The sequence below is a fragment of the Haliotis cracherodii genome, unplaced genomic scaffold (assembly GCF_022045235.1).
Source record: "Haliotis cracherodii isolate W230 unplaced genomic scaffold, xgHalCrac1.p SCAF_12, whole genome shotgun sequence".
Classification (NCBI taxonomy): Eukaryota; Metazoa; Mollusca; class Gastropoda; order Lepetellida; family Haliotidae; genus Haliotis; species Haliotis cracherodii.
In genome coordinates, this window is record NW_027266267.1 from 21358442 (window position 1) to 21381018 (window position 22577).

General features: G+C 41.8%; 1 protein-coding gene across 1 annotated transcript; it reads left to right on the plus strand.

Moving 5' to 3' along the window:
* The first annotated feature begins 774 nt into the window (after positions 1-774).
* LOC139457178 (sodium-dependent glucose transporter 1A-like) lies at positions 775-9726 on the plus strand. The gene is made up of 3 exons (XM_071238602.1): positions 775-972; positions 5670-5955; positions 8699-9726. The coding sequence occupies exons 1-3, from the start codon at positions 775-777 to the stop codon at positions 9724-9726; spliced, it is 1512 nt and encodes a 503-aa protein (XP_071094703.1).
* Positions 9727-22577: the final 12851 nt, after the last annotated feature.

Sequence of the window (22577 nt, forward strand, 5' to 3'; positions counted from 1 at the left end):
GAGTGAGTTGGGTTTAACGCCGCTTTTAACAGTATTCCAGTCATATCACGGCGTGTCAGCTTAATGTGGGAGGAAAGACCCCAGTGATGCAGGTCTGAGACGTTTACCACTTCGGTGAAACCCACGAGCACGGGTATGATGCTGACAAACCTAGAAACATAATCGCGGCGAACCGGGGTTCGAACCCACAATCATAGGTTTCTGGCGTGCCAAGGGACACAACTCTGCACAGCGAATCGCGGCGCCTTAGACGACTGGGCCATCCGTGCCCCCTTCGTGGAGGTTGAGTAGAGTGGACGCCGTCGTGGAGGATGTGTAGAGAAGACGTGGTCGTGGAGGACACGGTCGTGGAGGGTGTGTGTAGAGTGAACGCGGTCGTGGAGGATGAGTAGAGAGGACGCGGTCGTGGAGGACGTGGTCGTGGAGGATGTGAGTAAATAGGACGTGGTCGTGGAGGATGCGTTTAGAGAGGATGTGGTAGTGGAGGGTGTGTGTGAAGAGGACGTGGTCGTGAAGGATGTGTGTAGAGAGGACGCAGTCGTGGAGGATGTGTGTAGAGAGAGGACGCGGTCGTGGAGGATGTGAGTAGAGAGGACGTGGTCGTGGAGGATGTGTGTAGAGAGAACACGGTCGTGGAGGATGTGAGAAGAGAGGACGTGGTAGCGGAGGGTGTGTGTGTAGAGGAAGCGGTCTTGGAGTATGTGAAGGATTTGCTCTCTCTGAACATATGTTATGAATAACCTCAGAACAAAATGATATTTGTGACACAGGGTAATGGATTCCTTAGAGTACACCCCCTGTGCTTCGTCTGAAGACCCGGATGTCACTCCGGTGCGGACGCCACCTCAAGTCTCGGATGTCACTCCCGTGAGGACGCTCCTTTTGCAGCGCATCATGCTGAAGTTGGGAAACTCCGTGTACAGAAGGAAACTGTACTATATGCTGGGGATGTACATTTCGTCTTTCTTCACTGTAAGTGTTTCGTATGAGCTCGGTGACTGGACTTGGCAAGCAGTTATCAAAAGCAAAGTAAAGATTAAATTAAAGTCACTAATTTGGTGAAAGGCGAGAGCAAGACCTATAGTCTAAGTACAGATAGGATTGTCACAAAGACTAGTTCTGTGTATGTAGTACATATGAATGACCTGATTCTATTTCGTTTTACATGACATTGGCATGCAATGATATAACTGACAGACCATGATATAACTGACAGACCATGATATAACTGACATATCATCATATAACTGACAGACCATCATATAACTTACAGGCCATGATATAACTGACATACCATCATATAACTGACAGACCATGATATAACTGACATATCATCATATAACTGACAGACCATCATATAACTAACAGACCATGATATAACTGACATACCATCATATAACTGACAGACCATCATATAACTGACATACCATCATATAACTGACAGACCATCATATAACTGACAGACCATCATATAACTGACATATCATCATATAACTGACATACCATCATATAACTGACAGACCATGATATAACTGACATACCATCATATAACTGACAGACCATCATATAACTGACAGACCATGATATAACTGACATATCATCATATAACTGACAGACCATGATATAACTGACAGACCATGATATAACTGACATGTCATGATATAACTGACAGACCATCATATAACTGACAGACCATGATATAAGTGACATACAACAATATACCTGACAGACCAGAATATTAGTGACATTAAATGATATTAAATGTAACGGGAAAGCTGGTTACTTTTATGATAGAAAAGCGTCTTAGAGTTTGGTTGGATGTGAAAAATCTTCTATCTGAATCTCAACTATTCAACGGTTGACAATCTACTTATACTGCAAGCTTCATGTACCAAATATTTATGTAGACCTAGGGGTCGCTTTTATTGTGCATTTGTAGATTTCAAGAAAGCTTTCGATTATGTGGATAGAGAATAAATGTAATATTTACTTTTTACCAAAGGATGTCATGGGAAATGTTTCTAGTTCTAAAAAAAATGTATTCATCGGTAAAGGCTTGTATTAAAACACAATCTGGTAGAACACAGTGCTTCTTAACATCTAGTGGTGTACGCCAGGAATGTATATCAAGTCCATTTTTGTTTATTTTTTTTCAATAATGAGCTCTTAACAGAAATACATAACGAATGTCATCGTGTCTTTGTCACACAAGATATTAGAGATTTAATGTTACTTCTATGTGCTGATGATATAATTTTTTCATACTCTGTAAATGATTGTAAACTACCGGGCAAAAAAATTCACCTTGAAAATAGTTGTATAAAAAGCAAAAAAGCTGGTACAGGTTTGAACCCCCGCAGAAAACATTCGCCCAAATGCAACATGACCAAAACCAAAACGCAGATTTTCGAACGCAGCTTTCCAAATCATGAATTGTTAAAAACGTGCAAAACGTGATTTTGAGACATTGGTCCAAATGCACGTGCGTGATTGTGGCATAAATAACGACGTTGGACAGAACAGGCATTCAGTAAACAAAAAAACACCAATAATATGCCCATACTTACACAAGCGCAACGAGACAGAGCGATCGGTATGGCCAACATGGGGGCTACTCAACGTCAGATAGCCAGAACCTTCAACTGCTCCCAGACCACCATCAGCAAGTTGATAATCCGCTACCAACAGACAGGACAGACTCAAGACCGGCCAAGATCGGGAAGACCGAGAGTGACAACACCGGCCGAAGACCGCTACATCCGCCAGATTCACTTCCGAAACAGATCAGCACTAGGGTATGACATCAGCAGAGGGACAGTCCTTCGACGGCTTCGTACGGCTGGTATACGAGCCTACCGACCCTTCCGTGGAATGGCCTTGACCCGTCTACACTGTCAACGCAGACTGCGATGGGCACGAACTGTACGTGGGTGGCAGCGACGTGACTGGGCGTGAGTGCTCTTTACAGATGAAAGTCGGTTCTGTCTGTTCAGGAACGATGGCAGAGTTCGAGTTTTTCGACGAAGGGGGGAACGACTGGCGCCAAACTGCATTAGAGAAGTTTACCCGTTTGGAGGTGGAGGCGTCATGGTATGGGGTGGCATTTGTGGTCATAGTGCAACACGGCTGGTTATCATCCGAGGATACCTGAATGCTCAGCGACACAGGGATGAAGTGTTGATACCTGTTGTGGTGCCCTTTATTTAACATCAGCCAAGAGGATTACTTTTGCAACAGGACAACGCAAGGCCTCACACTGCCCGAATTGTTCAAGACTACCTGAACAACGTTAACGTCAACGTATTGCCCTGGCCACCTTGTTCTCCAGACATGAGCCCCATTGAACATCTCTGGGATCATCTTGATCGTCAGCTGAGACAACATGTACCGCCTCCAGCGAACCGACAGGAACTTGAACAGACTCATTTGAACTTATGGAACAGGATTCCTGTTGACGTTATCCGCCGACTGACGACGTCAACGAGGATGGTGGTCACACTCGCTATTGATGACGTGTTACCTGACTACTGTGTCATGCACCTTTACAATGAACTCTGATTTGTGTAATGTTTAATTTGGACCCCTTGACTCTGTGTATTGCCGAGATTGCAATATCGGTATTACAATGCATTTTCATTCTAATTCATGGAAAATGATTTCTGTTTATAAATTAATCATCCTAAATCTTACATATGCCTTTGTTTTTGGTGTTGGGTCAAGTGAAGTCAGTGAAAACCTTCTTTTGTCCGGTAGTTTATTACATTCTTTTTTGCAATAGATGGAGATTGAAAGTTAATTTGTCAAAAACAAATGTAATTGTTCCTAGAAATGGAGGCATCATTGCCAAAAATAATAAAAAAATATCACCTTAAAAATTGTTACTTACTATAAATATTTAGACTTGACGCTATCATATACACTATCATGGTCAGTTGCGTGCAAACAACTGGCATCGCAAGCATCAAAAGCAATTATACCTATCTATTTTTTTTTTCAAGCAAAATATACATATATCCTTTTCTACAGCTTGTACTGTATTTGACGGCCAAATCGCGCCAATTTTGCTACATGGAGCAGCAATATGGGGCGCAAAATATAATGACGCTATTGAAAAAGTACATGCTTCCTACTTAAAGCGTTTTTTAATGGTTGGAAAATATGCTTCCAACAAAGCTATTTTAGGTGAAACAGGACGTTATCCCATTCATGTATTAAGTCAACTTCGAATGACAAAATATTGGTTAAAATTACTGAGGATGGAGCCGCAAAGATATCCTTACCAATGTAATAAACTACTGAAAGCTCTTGGCGACAAAGGCAAAACGAATTGAGTGTCCAATGTCAGATATTTGTTATTTTCGTGTGGCTATTCCTTTGTGTGGATATCCCAAGATGTAGGGGATACAAATTTGTTCTTATACTCTTTTAAACAAAGGTTACAGGATATGTATAGTCAAAACTGGCACGATAGTATATCTTCTTCTCTTTTCCTTAGCCATTACAAGGATATCTAGTCTGCTATAGAACCAGAGAAGTATATAAGTATCTTAGATGATAAATCGCTTGTTAGGGCATTATGTGTCATGACACAATTTCAGTGTTAATTTTAGTCGTAGATGTGAAAAAAGGGACGTTCAAATGGGTATCTGTATCTATCTATCTATCTATCTATCTATCTATCTATCTATCTATCTATCTATCTATAAAATGATATAACTGACATACCAGGATATAACTGATATATCAGGATATAACTGACATACCATCATATAATCAGGGGTAGAATAGGTCTTCAGCATCCCATGCTTGCCGTAAAAGACGACTATGCTTGTCGTAAGAGGCGACTAACCGGATCGGGTGGTCAGGCTCCCTGATTTGCGTGATACATGTCATCGATCCCAATTGCGTGGATCGATGATCATGATGTTAATCACTGGATTTTCTGGTCAAGACTCGATTATTTACAGACCGCCGTCATAAAGCTGGAATATTGCTGAGTGCGGCGTTAAACAACAAACAAACAAACCAACAAACCATCATATACCTGGCGTACTATCATATAACTGACAAAACACCATATAACTGAAATACCATGATATAACTAGCATACCAGGATATAACTGGCATACCATCATACAACCGATACCAGTATACAAATGATATACCAGGATATAACTGGCATACCAGGATATAACCGACATACCATCATAAAACTGACATACCAGGGTATAACTGACATACCAGGATATAACTGACATACCATCATATAACTGGCGTACCAGGATATAACTGACATACCAGGATTTAACTGACATACCATCATAAAACTGACACATTAGGGGGTAACTGCCTTTCCAGTCAATCAGTGTCAACTCATGTGGCTATTATATGGTCAGAAAAGTAGGAGGATTTAATGAGTGATTAAATATTGTGCCTGCGTTGATGTCAATGTATCCAAGTTTGTTTACAAGTAATGTGCTGTGTATTTGAAAAAAAACATTTTTCTATCGTGTTGGAATTGATAGTGATGACGAGGGGTAATTTCGTCATTCTGGACTCAGGAATGCAAATGTGCACTAGACCTCACAACCGTGTCAATGTAGTTGCTAGTGGGACTGATTGGGTCATCAATAGAATATGACATACGTGAAGTACTCTGTATCTCACAGGGATTGATAGTGGGACTGAAGGGGCCAGCCTTTCTCGACCTTCAGCAGATCACTGAAGTAGACACAAGCCAGGGTGCTGCCTTCTTAACAGCTGCAGCCGTTGGGGGTGTAACTGGAAGTTTGGTCGGCGGTGCTCTCTATGACAGACTCAACCGTCACATGGTGTTGTTTGTGTCATCCTTCCTGTATGCTGTGACGTGTGCAATCATTCCCTGGTGTTCTGTGTACTGGTCAATGGTCATGATGTTCCTGATACACGAGCTGGTTACAGGTGCTGCCAGGTCAGGTAAGACACTAAGGCTCTACTACAGCACCTCTGCTGCCAGGTCAGGTAAGGCAATATGCCTCTACAACAGCACATCTCAGCTGGTTACAGGTGCTGCCAGGTCAGGTAAGACACTGTGCCTCTACTACAACACATCTCAGCTGGTTACAGGTGCTGCTAGGTCAGGTAAGACACTATGTCTCTACTACAGCACATCTCAGCTGGTTACAGGTGCTGCCGGGTCAGGTAAGACACTATGTCTCTACTACAGCACATCTCAGCTGGTTACATGTGCTGCTAGGTGAGGTAAGACACTATGTCTCTACTACAGCACATCTCAGCTGGTTACATGTGCTGCTAGGTGAGGTAAGACACTATGTCTCTACTACAGCACATCTCAGCTGGTTACAGGTGCTGCCAGGTCAGGTAAGACACTATGCCTCTACTACAGCACATCTCAGCTGGTTACAGGTGCTGCTAGGTGAGGTAAGACACTATGTCTCTTCTACAGCAGATCCCAGCTGGTTACAGGTGCTGCCAGGTCAGGTAAGACACTATGTCTCTACTACAGCACATCTCAGCTGGTTACAGGTGCTGCTAGGTGAGGTAAGACACTATGTCTCTACTACAGCACATCTCAGCTGGTTACAGGTGCTGCTAGGTCAGGTAAGACACTATGTCTTTACTACAGCACATCTCAGTTGGTTCCAGGTGCTGCTAGGTCAGGTAAGACAATATGTCTCTACTACAGCACATGTCAGCTGGTTACAGGTGCTGCCAGGTGAGGTAAGACACTATGTCTCTACTACAGCACATCTCAGCAGGTTACAGGTGCTGCCAGGTCAAGTAAGACACTATGCCTCTACTACAGCACATCTCAGCTCGTAACAGGTGCTGCTAGGTCAGGTAAGACACTATGTCTCTACTACAGCACATCCCAGCTGGTTACAGGTGCTGCCAGGTCAGGTAAGACACTATGCCTCTACTACAGCACGTCCCAGCTGGTTACAGGTGCTGCCGGGTCAGGTAAGACACTATGTCTCTTCTACAGCAGATCCCAGCTGGTTACAGGTGCTGCCAGGTCAGGTAAGACACTATGTCTCTACTACAGCACATCTCAGCTGGTTACAGGTGCTGCTAGGTGAGGTAAGACACTATGTCTCTACTACAGCACATCTCAGCTGGTTACAGGTGCTGCCAGGTCAGGTAAGACACTATGCCTCTACTACAGCACATCCCAGCTGGTTACAGGTGCTGTTAGGTGAGGGAAGACACTATGTCTCTTCTACAGCAGATCCCAGCTGGTTACAGGTGCTGTCAGGTCAGGTAAGACACTATGTCTCTACTACAGCACATCTCAGCTGGTTACAGGTGCTGCTAGGTGAGGTAAGACACTATGTCTCTACTACAGCAGATCCCAGCTGGTTACAGGTGCTGCCAGGTGAGGTAAGACACTATGTCTCTACTACAGCACATCTCAGCTCGTAACAGGTGCTGCCAGGTCAGGTAAGACACTATGTCTCTACTACAGCACATCCCAGCTGGTTACAGGTGCTGCTAGGTGAGGTAAGACACTATGTCTCTACTACAGCACATCTCAGCTCGTTACAGGTGCTGCTAGGTGAGGTAAGACACTATGTCTCTACTACAGCACATCTCAGCTGGTTACAGGTGCCGATAGGTGAGGTAAGACACTATGTCTCTACTACAGCACGTCCCAGCTGGTTACAGGTGCTGCCAGGTCACGTAAGAAACCATGTCCCTACTACAGCACATCTCAGCTGGTTACAGGTGCCGCCAGGTCAGGTAAGATGTTATGTCTCTACTACAGCACATCTCAGCAGGTTACAGGTGCTGCCAGGTCAAGTAAGACACTGTGCCTCTACTACAGCATATCTCAGCTGGTTACAGGTGCTGCCAGGTCAGGTAAGACACCATGTCCCTACTACAGTACATCTCAGCTGGTTACAGGTGCTGCCAGGTCAGGTAAGATGTTATGTCTCTACTACAGCACATCCCAGCTGGTTACAGGTGCTGCCAAGTCACGTAAGACACCATGTCTCTATTACAACACATCTCAGCTGGTTACAGGTGCTGCCAGGTCAGGTAAGACGCTAAGCCTCTATTACAACATCATCACGGTTTATTCCCTCGCCTCAATCCTGGGAGGACCTATTACAGGTCTCAGACGTTTACCACTTCAGTGAAACCCACGAGCAAGGGTATTGTGCTGACAAACCTAGAAACATAATCGGGGCGAACCGGGATTCGAACCCACAATCATAGGTTTCTGGCGTGTTCAAGGGACGCAACTCTGCACAGCGAATCGCAGCGGCTTAGACGACTCACTCACCCTGCCCAGGCACAACTTCAAACCTTTTTTGCGTTATTGGAATTTCCATTCAACAAGCATTAAAGGTTTCAATACACCCTTAACTCAACAGCCCTTGCTAATCGCTGAATGCAAGTCCGACAAGTCATACCGCAAGCTCAAAATATTTTTCAGCCAACTACATGCAACATGCACAACCCCAGTGAAGATCCGGTTTGTCGTAAGAGTCGACTGAAGGGATTGCGTGGTCAGGCTTGCTGACTTGATTGATGCATGTCACCGTATCCCAATTGCATAGATCAATTCTCATGATGTTAATCACTGGACTGTCTGGTCAGATTCAATTATTTACCGACTTCCGTCATATAGCGACATTAAAGAATAGACAAACAAACAACCTGTTTAACGAACATTTCTCTTCCTCTGTTCCAGGTACGAATGTGGAGATCGTGGAAGAGTGGGGAGACGAGGGCAAACCCTTCATGCAAGCACTGCATTTCTCCTTCTCTCTCGGGGCAACCGTCGCCCCCTTCGTCCTTGAACCATTCCTCTCCCAGGAACCTGAGTTGGGTACAACAAACACTTCTTTCACAACAACAAGTGACCCCTCCTTCACCACAACAGCCTTCAACATGACGACGACTATTGCACCTCCCAGACCAGAGAGTAATATCCACTATGGCTTTCTCATCGTGGCTATTCTTGCAGGGTTGTCTTCCTTCGTGTTCCTCATCAAATACTTCCATGAAAAGAACAAAGGTACAAGTAACATTCGACGGATGGAGGCACAAAGGGACACCACGGACCATGATGAAGAAGAAGGTCCAGTGAGGAAGAAGAGAACTCTCCCTCGACGTCTTCTCATCATCACACTGGCACTCTTTGCCCTCTTCTACTTCTTCCTGGACGAGGTGGAAGACACCTCCCCATCTTTCCTGGCTGTGTTTGTCGTGAAGCAGATGAATTGGTCTAAGAAATATGGTGGACGCCTGTCCTCCGCTTTCTGGGCATCCTACACAGCTGGGAGGGGGGTTGGCATCGTCCTCATCAGTTTCGTCACACACGACCAGTTCTTCACCATCTGCTGCGTCGTCCTCTGCGCCTCTCAGCTCGGTCTCCTCCTGTCAGCCACCTATGGATTTGGTACTGGTATCTGGATCAGCATTGTTGGTATAGGACTGGCAATCTCAGTGGTGTTCCCCGCAAGTCTCACCTGGACAGAAAAGGAGCTTGTCCAACTCTCAGGGAAGCTGATGGGTGTCATCTATGTTGCCCTAGGTCTCGGTGGACTTGCAAACCCTCAGATTATTGGCATCACCATGGATCTGTTTTCACCTATGTGGTACAGTTATGTTCTGTTTGCTGAGAGCATCTTGTTTTCCATCACCTTCCTAGTTCTGGTGACTTTAGTAAAGAAGGTACTCTCTAAACACAAACATGAATTTAAAGAAAGAGATTAATAACAGCAGGGTGATCTTTTGAAGCAAATAAACTAAGCCCGCTTACTTACCCCTCAGTACGAAATTTTCCATTTCTAGGGGTACGAATTCGTTTGGGTAACGAATTTACATACACCTCAAAGTGCAAGACAGCAGGCTTGCCGCTAAACACATTGTTGTTTGCAAGTCAATTGAATTTGTTCTTGTTTCAGAATATGCACAGTAGTTACAAAAATAACAACAGATAATTTATTGTGTACCGTACTGAGAGAGTCACACGGGAAGAGCTTTAATATTATCTTCAAATAAAATAACAAATATAGGATATTTGCAATTTAATTAGATCAACAACTGCATAGGTAATATCGCAATACGTTTTTTAAAGCAGGATTAATGGAAGAAAATAATATGTTTTGGATTACTGATATATTTTATCACGAGTTGAGATGGTAGGTTTAACGCTGTCTTAAGCATTATTCCTCTTCTAATACTAGGATATACCTTCTATCTTCTGTCAGTTTAATAGTAGGCGGATGGGATGAAATAGCCTTGATCTCTGTTGTTTGATGGCCTGTGGCGGCGAATGTGGACTGTCTGTCTGTTCTCTTTTAGTGAAGTCATGGAGGTTGTTGGAGTGGATTTTGACGTTTTCCCAGTTGTTGTTGTGATGGGGAGAGTTGCTGATATAGTCCGAGGTGGATGCTTTATTGTCCGATTTAATGGTGGAGGTTTTGTTCTTGTGACACCTATGCAAACTGATCCTGTTTAATTGGCTTCATGTCGCTTGGGCTTCCACATATGTGTCTCTGTCCAATGTTGTGACAGTATTATCCAATTGTTGTTACTGTTAATCCTCCACCTACAATATATATTCTGTACAATGTTCCTCATTCAGTCTTGCTTGACAACGGAATAAGGATCCAGACCGAAACGTCGCCATTACAGTATTAGTGTGGGAGGAAAGCCCGAAGTGATGCATGTCTCAGAAGATGTTATCCACAAACTGTGTCTACTTTGGAATAGATGTGTCTTTTGAAACACTTTGCAGTGACCAAATATTTTGAAATATTTTGGAAACATTGAAATGGTTACATTGCCTATCCAACCATGTTGAAATAACCACAATGGTGTCGCGCATGCGCGTGCGGCAGCACCCTAACAGAGGCGTCTGACGTGGATATGGTATCAAACGTCTCAGAATTTGAAGAGCTTTCAAACGAGCCATCGTGCACTAAAATCGCTTAATATTTAGGAAAAATGTGTTTTTCACCTCTCCAGCAAAAGGACTTCCAAGTCAGCAAACGGAAAAGACTTGTTCTACCTTGTGTGTTTGAGAAACGCGCCAATTTTCTTTTTAATTTTGGATGACTTATCATCTCACCCTTGTGTCGTGGGACATCAAATATATGAACACTTTTTTGGAGTTTTAAACCTTTATTGACTGAAATCAAAAGACACTCAGTAATAGTCTCTACACATAAGTTTTTATCAACCATATCTCCAGCACAACAGATTCACATTAAATTAACATCACTAATCTCTCTGCCACTGAATCTGGATATCCGTACATTTCACACACAAGGAGATGATTATTAATGTTTACAAACTGAAAAAGGATTGTTTGATAGGCTTTACTTAGAAGTTGACGGATGACAAAGTAGACACAACTTATGGATAACAACTTCTTTAACAAGGCAACATTTCGGTATAGATCCTGATACTATTGTCAGTCTTGCTTGACAACGGACAAAAGATCCAAACCGAAACGTCGACTTTCCAGTATTAAAGAAGCTGTTATCCATAAATTGTGTCTACTTTGTGAAAAAAGTTGGAACAATGAATTTTGGATGACTTTTCATATCTCCAGCACAATAGATTGTGCAATACAGTTGAGAGAGGCACGACAATCTGCTGTTGTCAAGTCCACAGTTGCTGTAGACCTGGAGCTACTCTACCTTGTACTACAGCATAGTTGACATACTTCAATAGTGACATCACCACATCTAAACCAGGCCAGGAATATATTTGTCTACTTTGTAATTTGTATTTTAATATCATTTCTACCTAACTGTCACAATGTCAATACATTCATTCATAATATTTTCGATGAACAGTATGTTTTGTGCATTCGATCTAGTTTAAGAAGGACGTGGATGGGTCGGGTTCAAGGTTTAATCAGCTAGAAGGAGAGGCAATCTAAACATTCATTACTGTATCCAGGAAATGAAAGCAACATTGTCAGTTTAGGAATGTCCTCAATGAAGCACTCAGAGAAAGATTGGTTTGTGGGTTAAGAAATGAGGGTATTCAGAAGAGATTATTAGCTGAAGAAAATGTCCCATATAATGCCATCAAGATATCTGTGCCATGGAATCGGCGACAAGGTATGCACATGAATTACAGAAACATGGAAAAGCTACAGTTGCTTTCACCAGCTGAATTTCTTAAGAAATAGAGGAGCGGTCGGGTAGCCTAGTGGTTAAAGCGTTCGCTCGTAACGCCGAACACCCGGGTTCGATTCCCGACATGGGTACAATGTGTGAAGCCCATTTCTGGTGTCCCCCGCCGTGATATTGCTGAAATATTGCTAAAAGCGGTGTAAAACCATAATCACTCACTCACTAAGAAATAGAAAAAATTCACAAGATTTCAGGGATAGTAAGTCTCAATGATAACTGTGGATTTTTAGGACACAACCCAAAATTCGATGATGTGAAGCGCGGGGAATGTGAAAATATTGGACATATAGGACCTTTATGCAATTTGGGAATACAGAATCAATAAATCGATAGCAGTAAATCAGGAAAGAAGAAGGGTAGTTGGAACCAGGTACTCGCACTCACTTGATCACTGTGATAGTGAAGATTATGTCAGGGAAGCAGGTCGTTCAGATCTTGGAAATAAAGAAAGCGGCGGGATACCCAGTTACAATCATTGTTGGGACGGTCGGGTAGCCTAGTGGTTAAAGCGTTCGCTCGTCACGCCGAAGACCTGGGTTCGATTCCCGACATGGGTACAATGTGTGAAGCCCATTTCGGGTGTCCCCCGCCGTGATATTGCTGAAATATTGCTAAAAAGCGGTGAAAAAACACTCACTCGCTCTAATTAACAAGTGCCAAGAGGGACAGCTCCTTTGGGTTTGTGCTCAGGGACGGTGATACAGTGATACGCAATAGGTGTAAATACGAAATAACATTCGACAACCTATCTAACTGGTGCTGTGATGTTGGTATACAGACTAAGACCATAAAACATACATGCATTATAGCTCAACCATGTCATCCTTACATTATGAACATAACATGAGATGGACATAATAGGCAAGCTTATTGCTTTGTCTCCGTCAGATAGTAAATGAACAACATGGGGTGAAATTGGGTTTAACGTCGCGTCCAGGATTATTGCACTATACAGATTATGGCGACGTGCATGTGTGTGGCTGCTTGTACTAGTCCGGACTGATGCCGATTTATAGTGCTAGCTCACTGAGATACCATGCCGCAGTTTAACATGAATACCCCACTCAGACACAGTATACTGTCTGACCAGTCCTTGTTTTAGCCCCTTAATGCCGAGCGCCAGACAGGATAACAACACGTACCATCTTTTAACGTCGTTTGGTATGACGCGGCCGGGGATCGAACCCCGGACCTTCCGCTCTCCGGGCGGACGCTCTACAATTAGACCACGGAGGCGGGCCATTACTTAGAAGTTGACAATTTATGGACAACACTTGCATGCTTGACAACGGTATAAGGATCTACACCGAAACGACGCATTTGCAGTAAAATTCAATTATTATATATATATAATTAACAAACCATGTCAAATAATTTATGTTGTTAATGTTTCACTGACTATAACAAATAATACATCAACTGCTGACTTGTCTTTGTATTTGTGAATACATATTCGTATTCATTACCCTATACTCGTGTTACGAATCGTATTCGCCTCAATGTGTATTCGTTTCAGCCCTATGACTGGTTCGAAATGAAATGGAAAAAAAAGAAATTGATATCACAACTGGAAATGTTTCTCAAACATTCCTGGTGATTGAGGCTGTATTAAATGGCCTGGCTGCCCCTGTATAGCATTAAACCCCAACCATGTACTGGCTGTTCTGGTGTAGCATCACACCCGAACCCTGACTGCACTGGTGTAGCATCATACCCTAACAATTGCCTGGCTCCCCTTGTGTAGCATCCCACCTGAACCAAGGCCTGGCTACAGTAGTGTAGCATCCTACCCGGACTGTTGCCTGGCTTTACCAGTGTAGCATCATACCCGAATCCTGGCTGCACTTGCGTAGCTTCGTACCCGAACCACCGGTGTAGCATTATATCCTAACCATGGCCTGGCTGCCCTGGTGAAGCATCGTACCCAAAGCCAGGCCTAGCTGTCCCAGTGCAGCATTATACCCGAACCATGTCCTGTTCTGGTGTAGCTTCATACCAGAATCATGGCTGCACTGGTATGGCATCATACCCGAACCCTGGCTATACTTGTGCAGCTTCGTACCCTAACCATGGCCTGGTTGTCCTTGTGTAGCATCATACCCGAACCATGGTCTGGCTGCTCTGGTGTAGCATCCTACTCGAACAACGGCCTGGCTGCCCTTGTGTTGCTTCAAACCCGAACCTTGGCTGCACCTGTGTAGCTTCATACCCGAACCATGATCTGTCTGCCTGGCGTTGCATCCTACCTGAACCATTGCCTAACTGTTCTTGTGTAGCATTATATCCTAAACATTGCCTGGATGTTCTGGTGAAGAAGCATCCATCGTACCCGATCCATGGCCTAGCTGTCCTTTTGTAGAATCCTACCCGAACCATGGCCTAGCTGTCCTGTTGTAGAATCCTACCCGAACCATGGCCTGGCTGTCCTAGTGTAGCATCTTACCTGAACTATTGCCTGGTTGCCGTGGTTTAGCATCATACCCGAACCCTTGTCTGGATGTTCTTATGTAGCCTCATACCTAAAGTATTGAATGGCTGCCCTTGTGTAGCATCATACCCGAACCATGTCCTGGCTGTCCTGACTTTGAAGACGGTACGTTTTTTCTATTTTCTTTTTTATCCCTGTATTTATCAGCAATATAATTAATTTAGTATTTTGCCTAAAAATATATAAATGCATTGGTTCTGGTATTTGATGTCGTCTAGCTGCTACATGAAACAAAATGGATTGTCCTTACGGTGATTTGGATATGGAATGGATATCTATCAATACTAATAACGCAAGTGAAGAAAATAAATTTTGTTAAACTACGGAGGTGAACGAAACTGATTTACTGAGCGATATTGACTTTCATGTCTTGTCTTCGGAAATGACAGGAATCTAGCACCAAGACAGTTACGAATGAAAATAATGTTGTAGACCAGATCTACCCTGCTCAAATATGGCCGCCGACGGATCAAAGCTACTGCCCCTAATCAATCCTAAACTAAAACGTACCCGATTCACTATCGTATCGGAAAAAACCCTCCAAGATTAGAAACCAAGACACAGCAAATCTAAAATGAAAAACATTAAATTAATAGGCTCTGAAAATGTACAATGGTTAGACACATAAAATTAATCTAGCTTTGAAAAAAATAAGACATAAAAAGGTAAGGAAAGAAACTTAATTTTTTTAAAAACAAAAAACTTGCCTACCTGTTTTCTCGGTCATAGGGGACGAGAAAGTACCCGTAGACAGAATTACTATTCCGGTTTCTGAGTTTCTGTTAAACTTCATTTTCAACAGCATTTTTCTCATGCTCCCGTTCGACTCGAAATGCACCTCTTTACAAACTTATGTGACGTCATATATAAATCCACATTTAATGGTTGACCGCGCCTCGGTGCATCGAGTCATGTTTATATTTTTGTTCACTTTCCTTTTACCTATTTTTAAGATATGATTAAGCCCAAATACCGCTGGTCAATGTGTTCAGAGAATAGAATTATGTTAATGTTGCCATATTTTCAGATTATGTTGTATATATTCATGGAACTATTTTTCGTTGCGTAACTGAATTTGAGTGGGGAAACGTATGTGACCGGCGAATACCGACAAAATATTATTGTTGCATTGTTCTTCCGCGAAACCAGAGAAGTTAAGCAAACATTGTTACGATATTATTCTGCGAGACCAGTAAACTAAACTCCAAAGTTGGAAATCATAAGAATTTGGCAGGGAGTTTGGAGGGGGTGGGCAAAAACACTTTTATTTGCAAAAACAGTTTTATTTGCGCCGAACTGCGTTCGACAGGTGGACCGATTTGGTGGAGGGAGTGTCATGGTGTGGGGAGCCATATCCTACACGGGTAGATCACAGTTAGTGGTTGTCCAGGGCAATCTTACAGCAAAGCGATACATAGACCTAATTCTGCGTCTTCACCTCCTCCCAACTTTGGACCGCAAGAGGGAGCTGTTCCAACATGACAACCCTCGGTCCCACACAGCACGTGCAACAGATAATTTCCTTGTTAATGAGAACGTCAATGTCCTTCCATGGCCGTCCAAATCGCCTGATCTCAACCCGATTGGACATTTGTGGGACGAACTTGATCGACGCGTCCGTCAACGTCACCAACGTCCCCACACACTGGCACAACTCGCCAACGCCTTACAGGAGGAATGGCGAAGAATTCCCCACGAAAAAATCCGACGACTTGCGCAATCTGTGTACTGACCATGACGCCCCCTTGTGGCTACACATGTGCAATGACTGAATTGAATTAATGCTGACAATGACGACAATGCTTTTGTCGATCATTGTGTCTAATTTGATTTGATTGTGTTCACGCATATTCTGTGTATATACTTCTACATCCGCTTAATAAATATCCTTATTTTTTAACTATTTGTTTCTTTTTTTTTAAGTGTGTATAAGAAAATGTTCTTGATGAAACTATATGGATACAGATATTTCTACCACAAAACCTTAATTCTGTGTGTTGAGTACACACCAGAGTATAATAAAAATAATTTCTGGAATGGCCTAGACGACAGTATTGATCATGCGTTCGATATTACATTAATTTAGTGATTGTCGGAGATATCAATGAAAATCTTTTGTCTGCGAGGAAACTTCATGTACATGATTTGTGAGACAGAATGAAATTATGCAATTTGATAAATGAACCTACTCGGATTTCTAAAACAACTTTACTAGATCCGATTATTGTAAGTGAAGTATTGTAAGATGAAGATGTTTCTGTAGATGATTCTGAAGTGATTGATTTTCATAATGAGATTAGTGATCATATGGGCACGTATATATTAGTGAAAACACATTTATCAACCAAATCATAATTTCCTAGAGATATCTGTTGTTGTGGAAGAGGTGAATATGATAGATTAAACAATCTTATTCAATCAATTGATTGGATTGACCTCTTTAACAAATATAAAGATATTGATGAATCTATTGAATGTTTTTACTCAAAATTTAATAATTATATTAAAATGTGTGTACCGTCTAAAAAGGTTAGAATTCGACCGAATGATAAACCGCGGTTCAATTCCGAATTACGGAAGGCAATAAGGAAAAGAAACAGGTCACTAAAGATTTCAAGGAAAACAAATAAAAACAAGTACAGAACATTGTGCAGAGAACAAAAAAATAAAGTAAATAATATGAAATATTATGCAAAGGAAATGTTCTTCTCCAATTTAGACAATTATACTTAGAAAACAAATCTTCTTATTGGAAATTGTTACGATATTTAATGAAAAATACAGGTAAGACTTCATCTATTCCCCGTTTGCGCAGGTATGTTGCAGACGAAAGCCCAACTATACTGAACCGCAAAAGAAACGTCACCCAAGTAACATTGCCTGAAAAGTTGTCATTTAAATATCTGGGTAAATTTTGGCAAAGTTTCTAAAATTTAACATTACATTGTCCGGAAAAATGAAATTTGATGATAAACAAACAAAGCAGTTGACAATAAAACCGATCGCCCAAACGCATCACGGCAACGGCCATGGTAACCTGATGCACGTGAGTCATGTGCAAATTGAAATGCACATGCGTTCCCCCATTTCTTGCCCTATAAAGATACACCCTGATCGGATAACATTCATTCGTTATTGAAATGCTACCACATGCCAATTAAACAATTAAACTACGCTACGCGGATTCACACAGTTTGCACATCAGTTTTTCGATTCATACCTCAATGAACCGAAAAATACACAGTCATTCCTCAAGAAAATATCACTTTCCTCAACTTCGGCAAACTTACTCTTTCACACTGAAGTATATCATAAAATAGGTTAATCAAAAACAGTTGCACATATTAAAGCAGACCAAAATAACGACAATGATAAACATTCCATGTGCAGAAATACATATAGTGGCGTGACATGATTCAGGTGATTGTTTAATTTATGCACAAAAGTTGACACGCCCACGAGGTCTGTAGCCAATCAACGGTCAACAGTCATTCTGTAACGAACCGGAACAAATACGTGCGGGAGAACTCGGCTGTTTCAAATGACATGGCCAGCACCGTTAGATTCAAACACTAATGCCCTTAGAATGGGAAGACATAGTTGGAAAAGACGGGTTATGAATGAAACCCTGAGACATGAAAGTTGAGGAACAAGACGAGTGGAGGAAAACAGGCGAGCGAGCCTGCACTTTTGCTGTTTAATTCCTTCTCGGCCTTCGGTCTCAAAGGGTTGTTTGGACAATGAATATGCGTGAATTTGGTTAAATGCCCTGTCCATAACGATACACGTGAGCAGGAAGGGAATTGCTCGACTGTAATATTGGAAATTCCCCGACATTCCCTAGAAATAAAAGTAGTACGCCTTGGTGGGCGTGGGTAACTTTATCACATTAATTGGGAAATGAAAACAATAACACGTGACTAATTCAGCTAATCAGGTTGCAGGAATCACAATGAACACAGCAAAATTTTAATAATATATACATGAATGTAGCCCTGTCCATACCAATATCATATTGTGATGTACAGGTATATTTCCGTCAGTAAGACAGTGTTTTGTGACATCTATCAAATTGTACATTTTGTATGCTGTACGACATTCGACCTGGAACGTATACCACAGCTGATCTTTCTGGCTGTTTAAATGTGCAAAACACAACTGAAAATCCGTTCCAAATCACCTACAGTAAACTACGGTTATAACGAAAACGCTTATAACGAACTAACGGATATAACGAACAAACATTTTAGTCCCGACTATATGCTGTAGTTATGCTGTATATATGCTTATAACGAATAACGGTTATAACGAACTAAAATTAGTAGTCCCTTTGAGTTCGTTATAACCGTAGTTTACTGTATTTCCATTTGGCAACGAGTTTGTGTGGCGTCAACTATATCGTATGTTGCCATGCACAAGGACACCTGTTCCACCATCTGGATATCAGGGCTATCTTCATGTTTAATTATGTCTAGTTGGGAATTATTATGTTACAATGATTAATGTCATTTATTAAATCATATCAAAGGAAAGTATTATTAGTTTTTGAGTTAAATGTACCTTCTTGTTTTTTAGAAGAATACAACAGATTATGGAATCGGAAGCGCGTTCATCATCCTTTATGGAACATGAACTTTAGGGGCTGTCGGGTAGCCTAGTAGTTAAAGCGTTAGCTCGTCACGCCGAAGACCCGGGTTCGATTGCCGACATGGGTACAATGTGTGAAGCCCATTTCTAGTGTCCCCCGCCGTGATATTGCTGGAATATTGCTAAAAGCGGCGTAAAACCATACCCACTCACTCACTCACATGAACTTTAACATGCAAATTGAATTAAAATAAAACAGTCATAACTCCATTTGAAACGCATCAGTGATCAAACTGTAACATCTGTTCACTTGCCATCCGGCTGCTGGCGTAACTGAAACACAAAAAGTCTTCAAACTAATACTCGTGTTATATGTGTTCAGCGTTCATATCTACAATTAACTTTGATAAATAACTTATTACATTTAAATCTTGATAACAGAGTTACAAGCAAAGGAACTAATGATCTATTCATACTTGGGTTGCGTTGCAAAGTGCCAATCACTTTCAAGCAACGTACAGCGATTCGCCTTACAGTGGTGCGATTGCAAGCGGAACAATCGCTGCCAGGGTCCCTTCGTTCTCAAACCAAAAAGGAAGCTGAGTTTGACAGCGGAACAAGAAATTCTTGACTGGATCAGCGAGGAAATGAGCAAAGACAGCTAACACCCTATCATTCTCATTCTGCCCCATATCTACAAAGTAATCGTAAATTGCATCAGTTCGTCAGCGAGCCTCTTCTATTACGTTCTTCATTATGTCAAGGCAACCAAGCGGAAGTTGCACCGCCATTTTAGAAGAGTGCGCAAGCGCTTCGAACTGTTGCAGACCGCTGGATGAGCGAACGTGCCCCCGAACATTACAACATGAGTGTGTATTTCGTACTCTTTTATTACTCTGACGTCAACAGTAATGTATGTATCACGTCACAATGGCTCTTCCTCTACGTCAACAATGTCTGTACCGAGTCACAATGGTACTTCCTCCACGTCAACAATGGTTGTATCACGTCACAATAGTGCTTTTTCTACGTCAAAATAACGTCTGGCAGTAAACTGTGTCTGAGTTGGGTATACATGTGAACTGCGGCCTGGATTCTTAGTGAGTTAGCACTACAGGAACCCGCACACACGTAGCTGTGTGAGTGCAATAAACTTAAACACCATGTTAAAACCCATTAAATCTCGCCTCTACCACGGCAACAGTGTAATAAAAAAAAATCTCGGGTCGGGGATCGAACCATCAAACTTCCTCTCTCCGGATAGGCGCTATATCCACATGACCACGGAGGCGGTCGGCTTGGTAGAAAATTGCTTTCCTTAGCCGTTGGTGCGGATATTGCGAGTTCGAATCCCGCTGACAACGAGTTTGTCGTCAAATTGTTCTATCAACAATGTCGATGATAGTAAAGAATGTTTGTGCAACCATCCTTCGTGAGTTCAAATGCGATGGTGCTCCTTGGTCTTTCTGCGTCCTACCGGTGCCCTTGAATTTGTCAGTGCTGTCCTAGTTTCATATCTCTGCCACGATGGACCTCCAACCATGTGCACGTTAATTAGATAAAACAGGAATATAATATGTCAATTACCTATGTCATGTTTCAATGTGCCTTTGTCATGTTTCAATGTGCCAATGTCATCTTTCAATGTGCCTATGGCATATTGTTTCAATGTGCCTATGTCATCTTTCAATGTGCCTATGGCATGTTGTTTCAATGTGCCTATGTCATGTTTCAATGTGCCAATGTCATGTTTCAATGTGCCTATGTCATGTTGTTTCAATGTGCCTATGTCATCTTTCAATGTGCCTATGTCATCTTTCAATGTGCCTATGTCATGTTTTAATGAGCCTGTGTTATCTTTCAATGTGCCTATGGCATGTTTCAATGTGCCTATGTCATCTTTCAATGTGTCTTGTCATGTTGTTTCAATGTGCCTATGTCATGTTTCAATATGCCTATATCATGTTTCAATGTGCCTATGGCATGTTGTTTCAATGTGCCTATGTCATGTTTCAATCTGCCAATGTCATCTTTCAATGTGCCTATGTCATCTTTCAATGTGCCTATGTCATGTTTCAATCTGCCAATGTCATCTTTCAATGTGCCTATGTCATCTTTCAATGTGCCTATATCATGTTGTTTCAATGTGCCTATGTCATGTTGTTTCAATCTGCCTATGTCATGTTTCAATCTGCCAATGTCATGTTGTTTCACTGTGCCTTTGTCATGTTTCAATGTGTCCATGTCATCTTTCAATGTGCCTATGTCATGTTGTTTCAATATTCCTATGTCATGTTTCAATGTGCTTACGTCATGTTTCAATGTGCCTATGTCATCTTTCAATGTGCCTTTGTCATGTTTCAATTTGCTTATGTCATCTTTCAATATGCCTATGCCATGTTTCAATGTGCCTTTGTCATGTTTCAATGTGCCTATGTCATGTTTCAATGTGCCTATGGCATGTTTCAATGTGCCTTTGTCATGTTTCAATGTGCCTATGTCATGTTTCAATGTGCCCATGTCATGTTGTTTCAATGTGCCTATATCATGTTTCAATGTGCTTATGTCATGTTGTTTCAATGTGCCTATATCATGTTTCAATGTGCCTATGTAACGTTCCTGTTTCTCTCTGTCGTTTCAATGTGCCTATGTCATGTTTCAATGTGCCTATTTCATTTTTACATGTTCAGCTATTGTAAGATTAGTGCCCTGAGAATTGTAAGATATAGTTTGAAAAAGGTGGGTTAAAAATGAAACCGGAAGACATGAAAGTTGTGGGCGATTGGGGAAAAGCAGTCGAGCGAGTTTAGTTAGGAATTATTATGTTACAATAATTATTAATTCATATCAAAGGAAAGTATTATTAGCATTGGAGTTAAATGAACGTTGTTGCTTTTAGAAGAATACTACAGCTTATGGAATCGGAAGCGTGTTCATCATCCTTTATGGAACATGAACTTTAATATTAGTCCTGTGCTTTTGGAATTAAAATAAAACAGACATAACTCCATTTGAAACGTATCAGTGATGAAACTATAACATTCGATTCGCGACATGGGTACAAATGTGTGACGCCTATTGCTGGTGTCACGCACCGTTATATTGTTGCAATATTGCTAAAAGTGGCATAACCCCATTTCACTCAGAAAAAATGGAAAGTCATTGGCTATGTGCTTTGTCATTTGGCCCTGGTGAGATTAAAAGATTAGTTTGGAACGGTATCAGTACTTGTTATATCTGGACAGTGTAATTTCATGGGAGTTCGAGACAGAATACAATTGCCCCAAATTGGTGCATAAGACTAATGGCATCAATAGAAAACACCTAAATAAGGTACA

What these genes read in the sequence shown, in the direction of transcription:
- LOC139457178 (XM_071238602.1), top strand. Translation starts at nt 775, where the DNA reads ATGGATTCCTTAGAGTACACCCCCTGTGCTTCGTCTGAAGACCCGGAT. An exon ending in ACATTTCGTCTTTCTTCACT is followed by an intron (nt 973 to 5,669) that starts GTAAGTGTTTCG and finishes TGTATCTCACAG; the next exon opens with GGATTGATAGTGGGACTGAA. An exon ending in TACAGGTGCTGCCAGGTCAG is followed by an intron (nt 5,956 to 8,698) that starts GTAAGACACTAA and finishes CCTCTGTTCCAG; the next exon opens with GTACGAATGTGGAGATCGTG.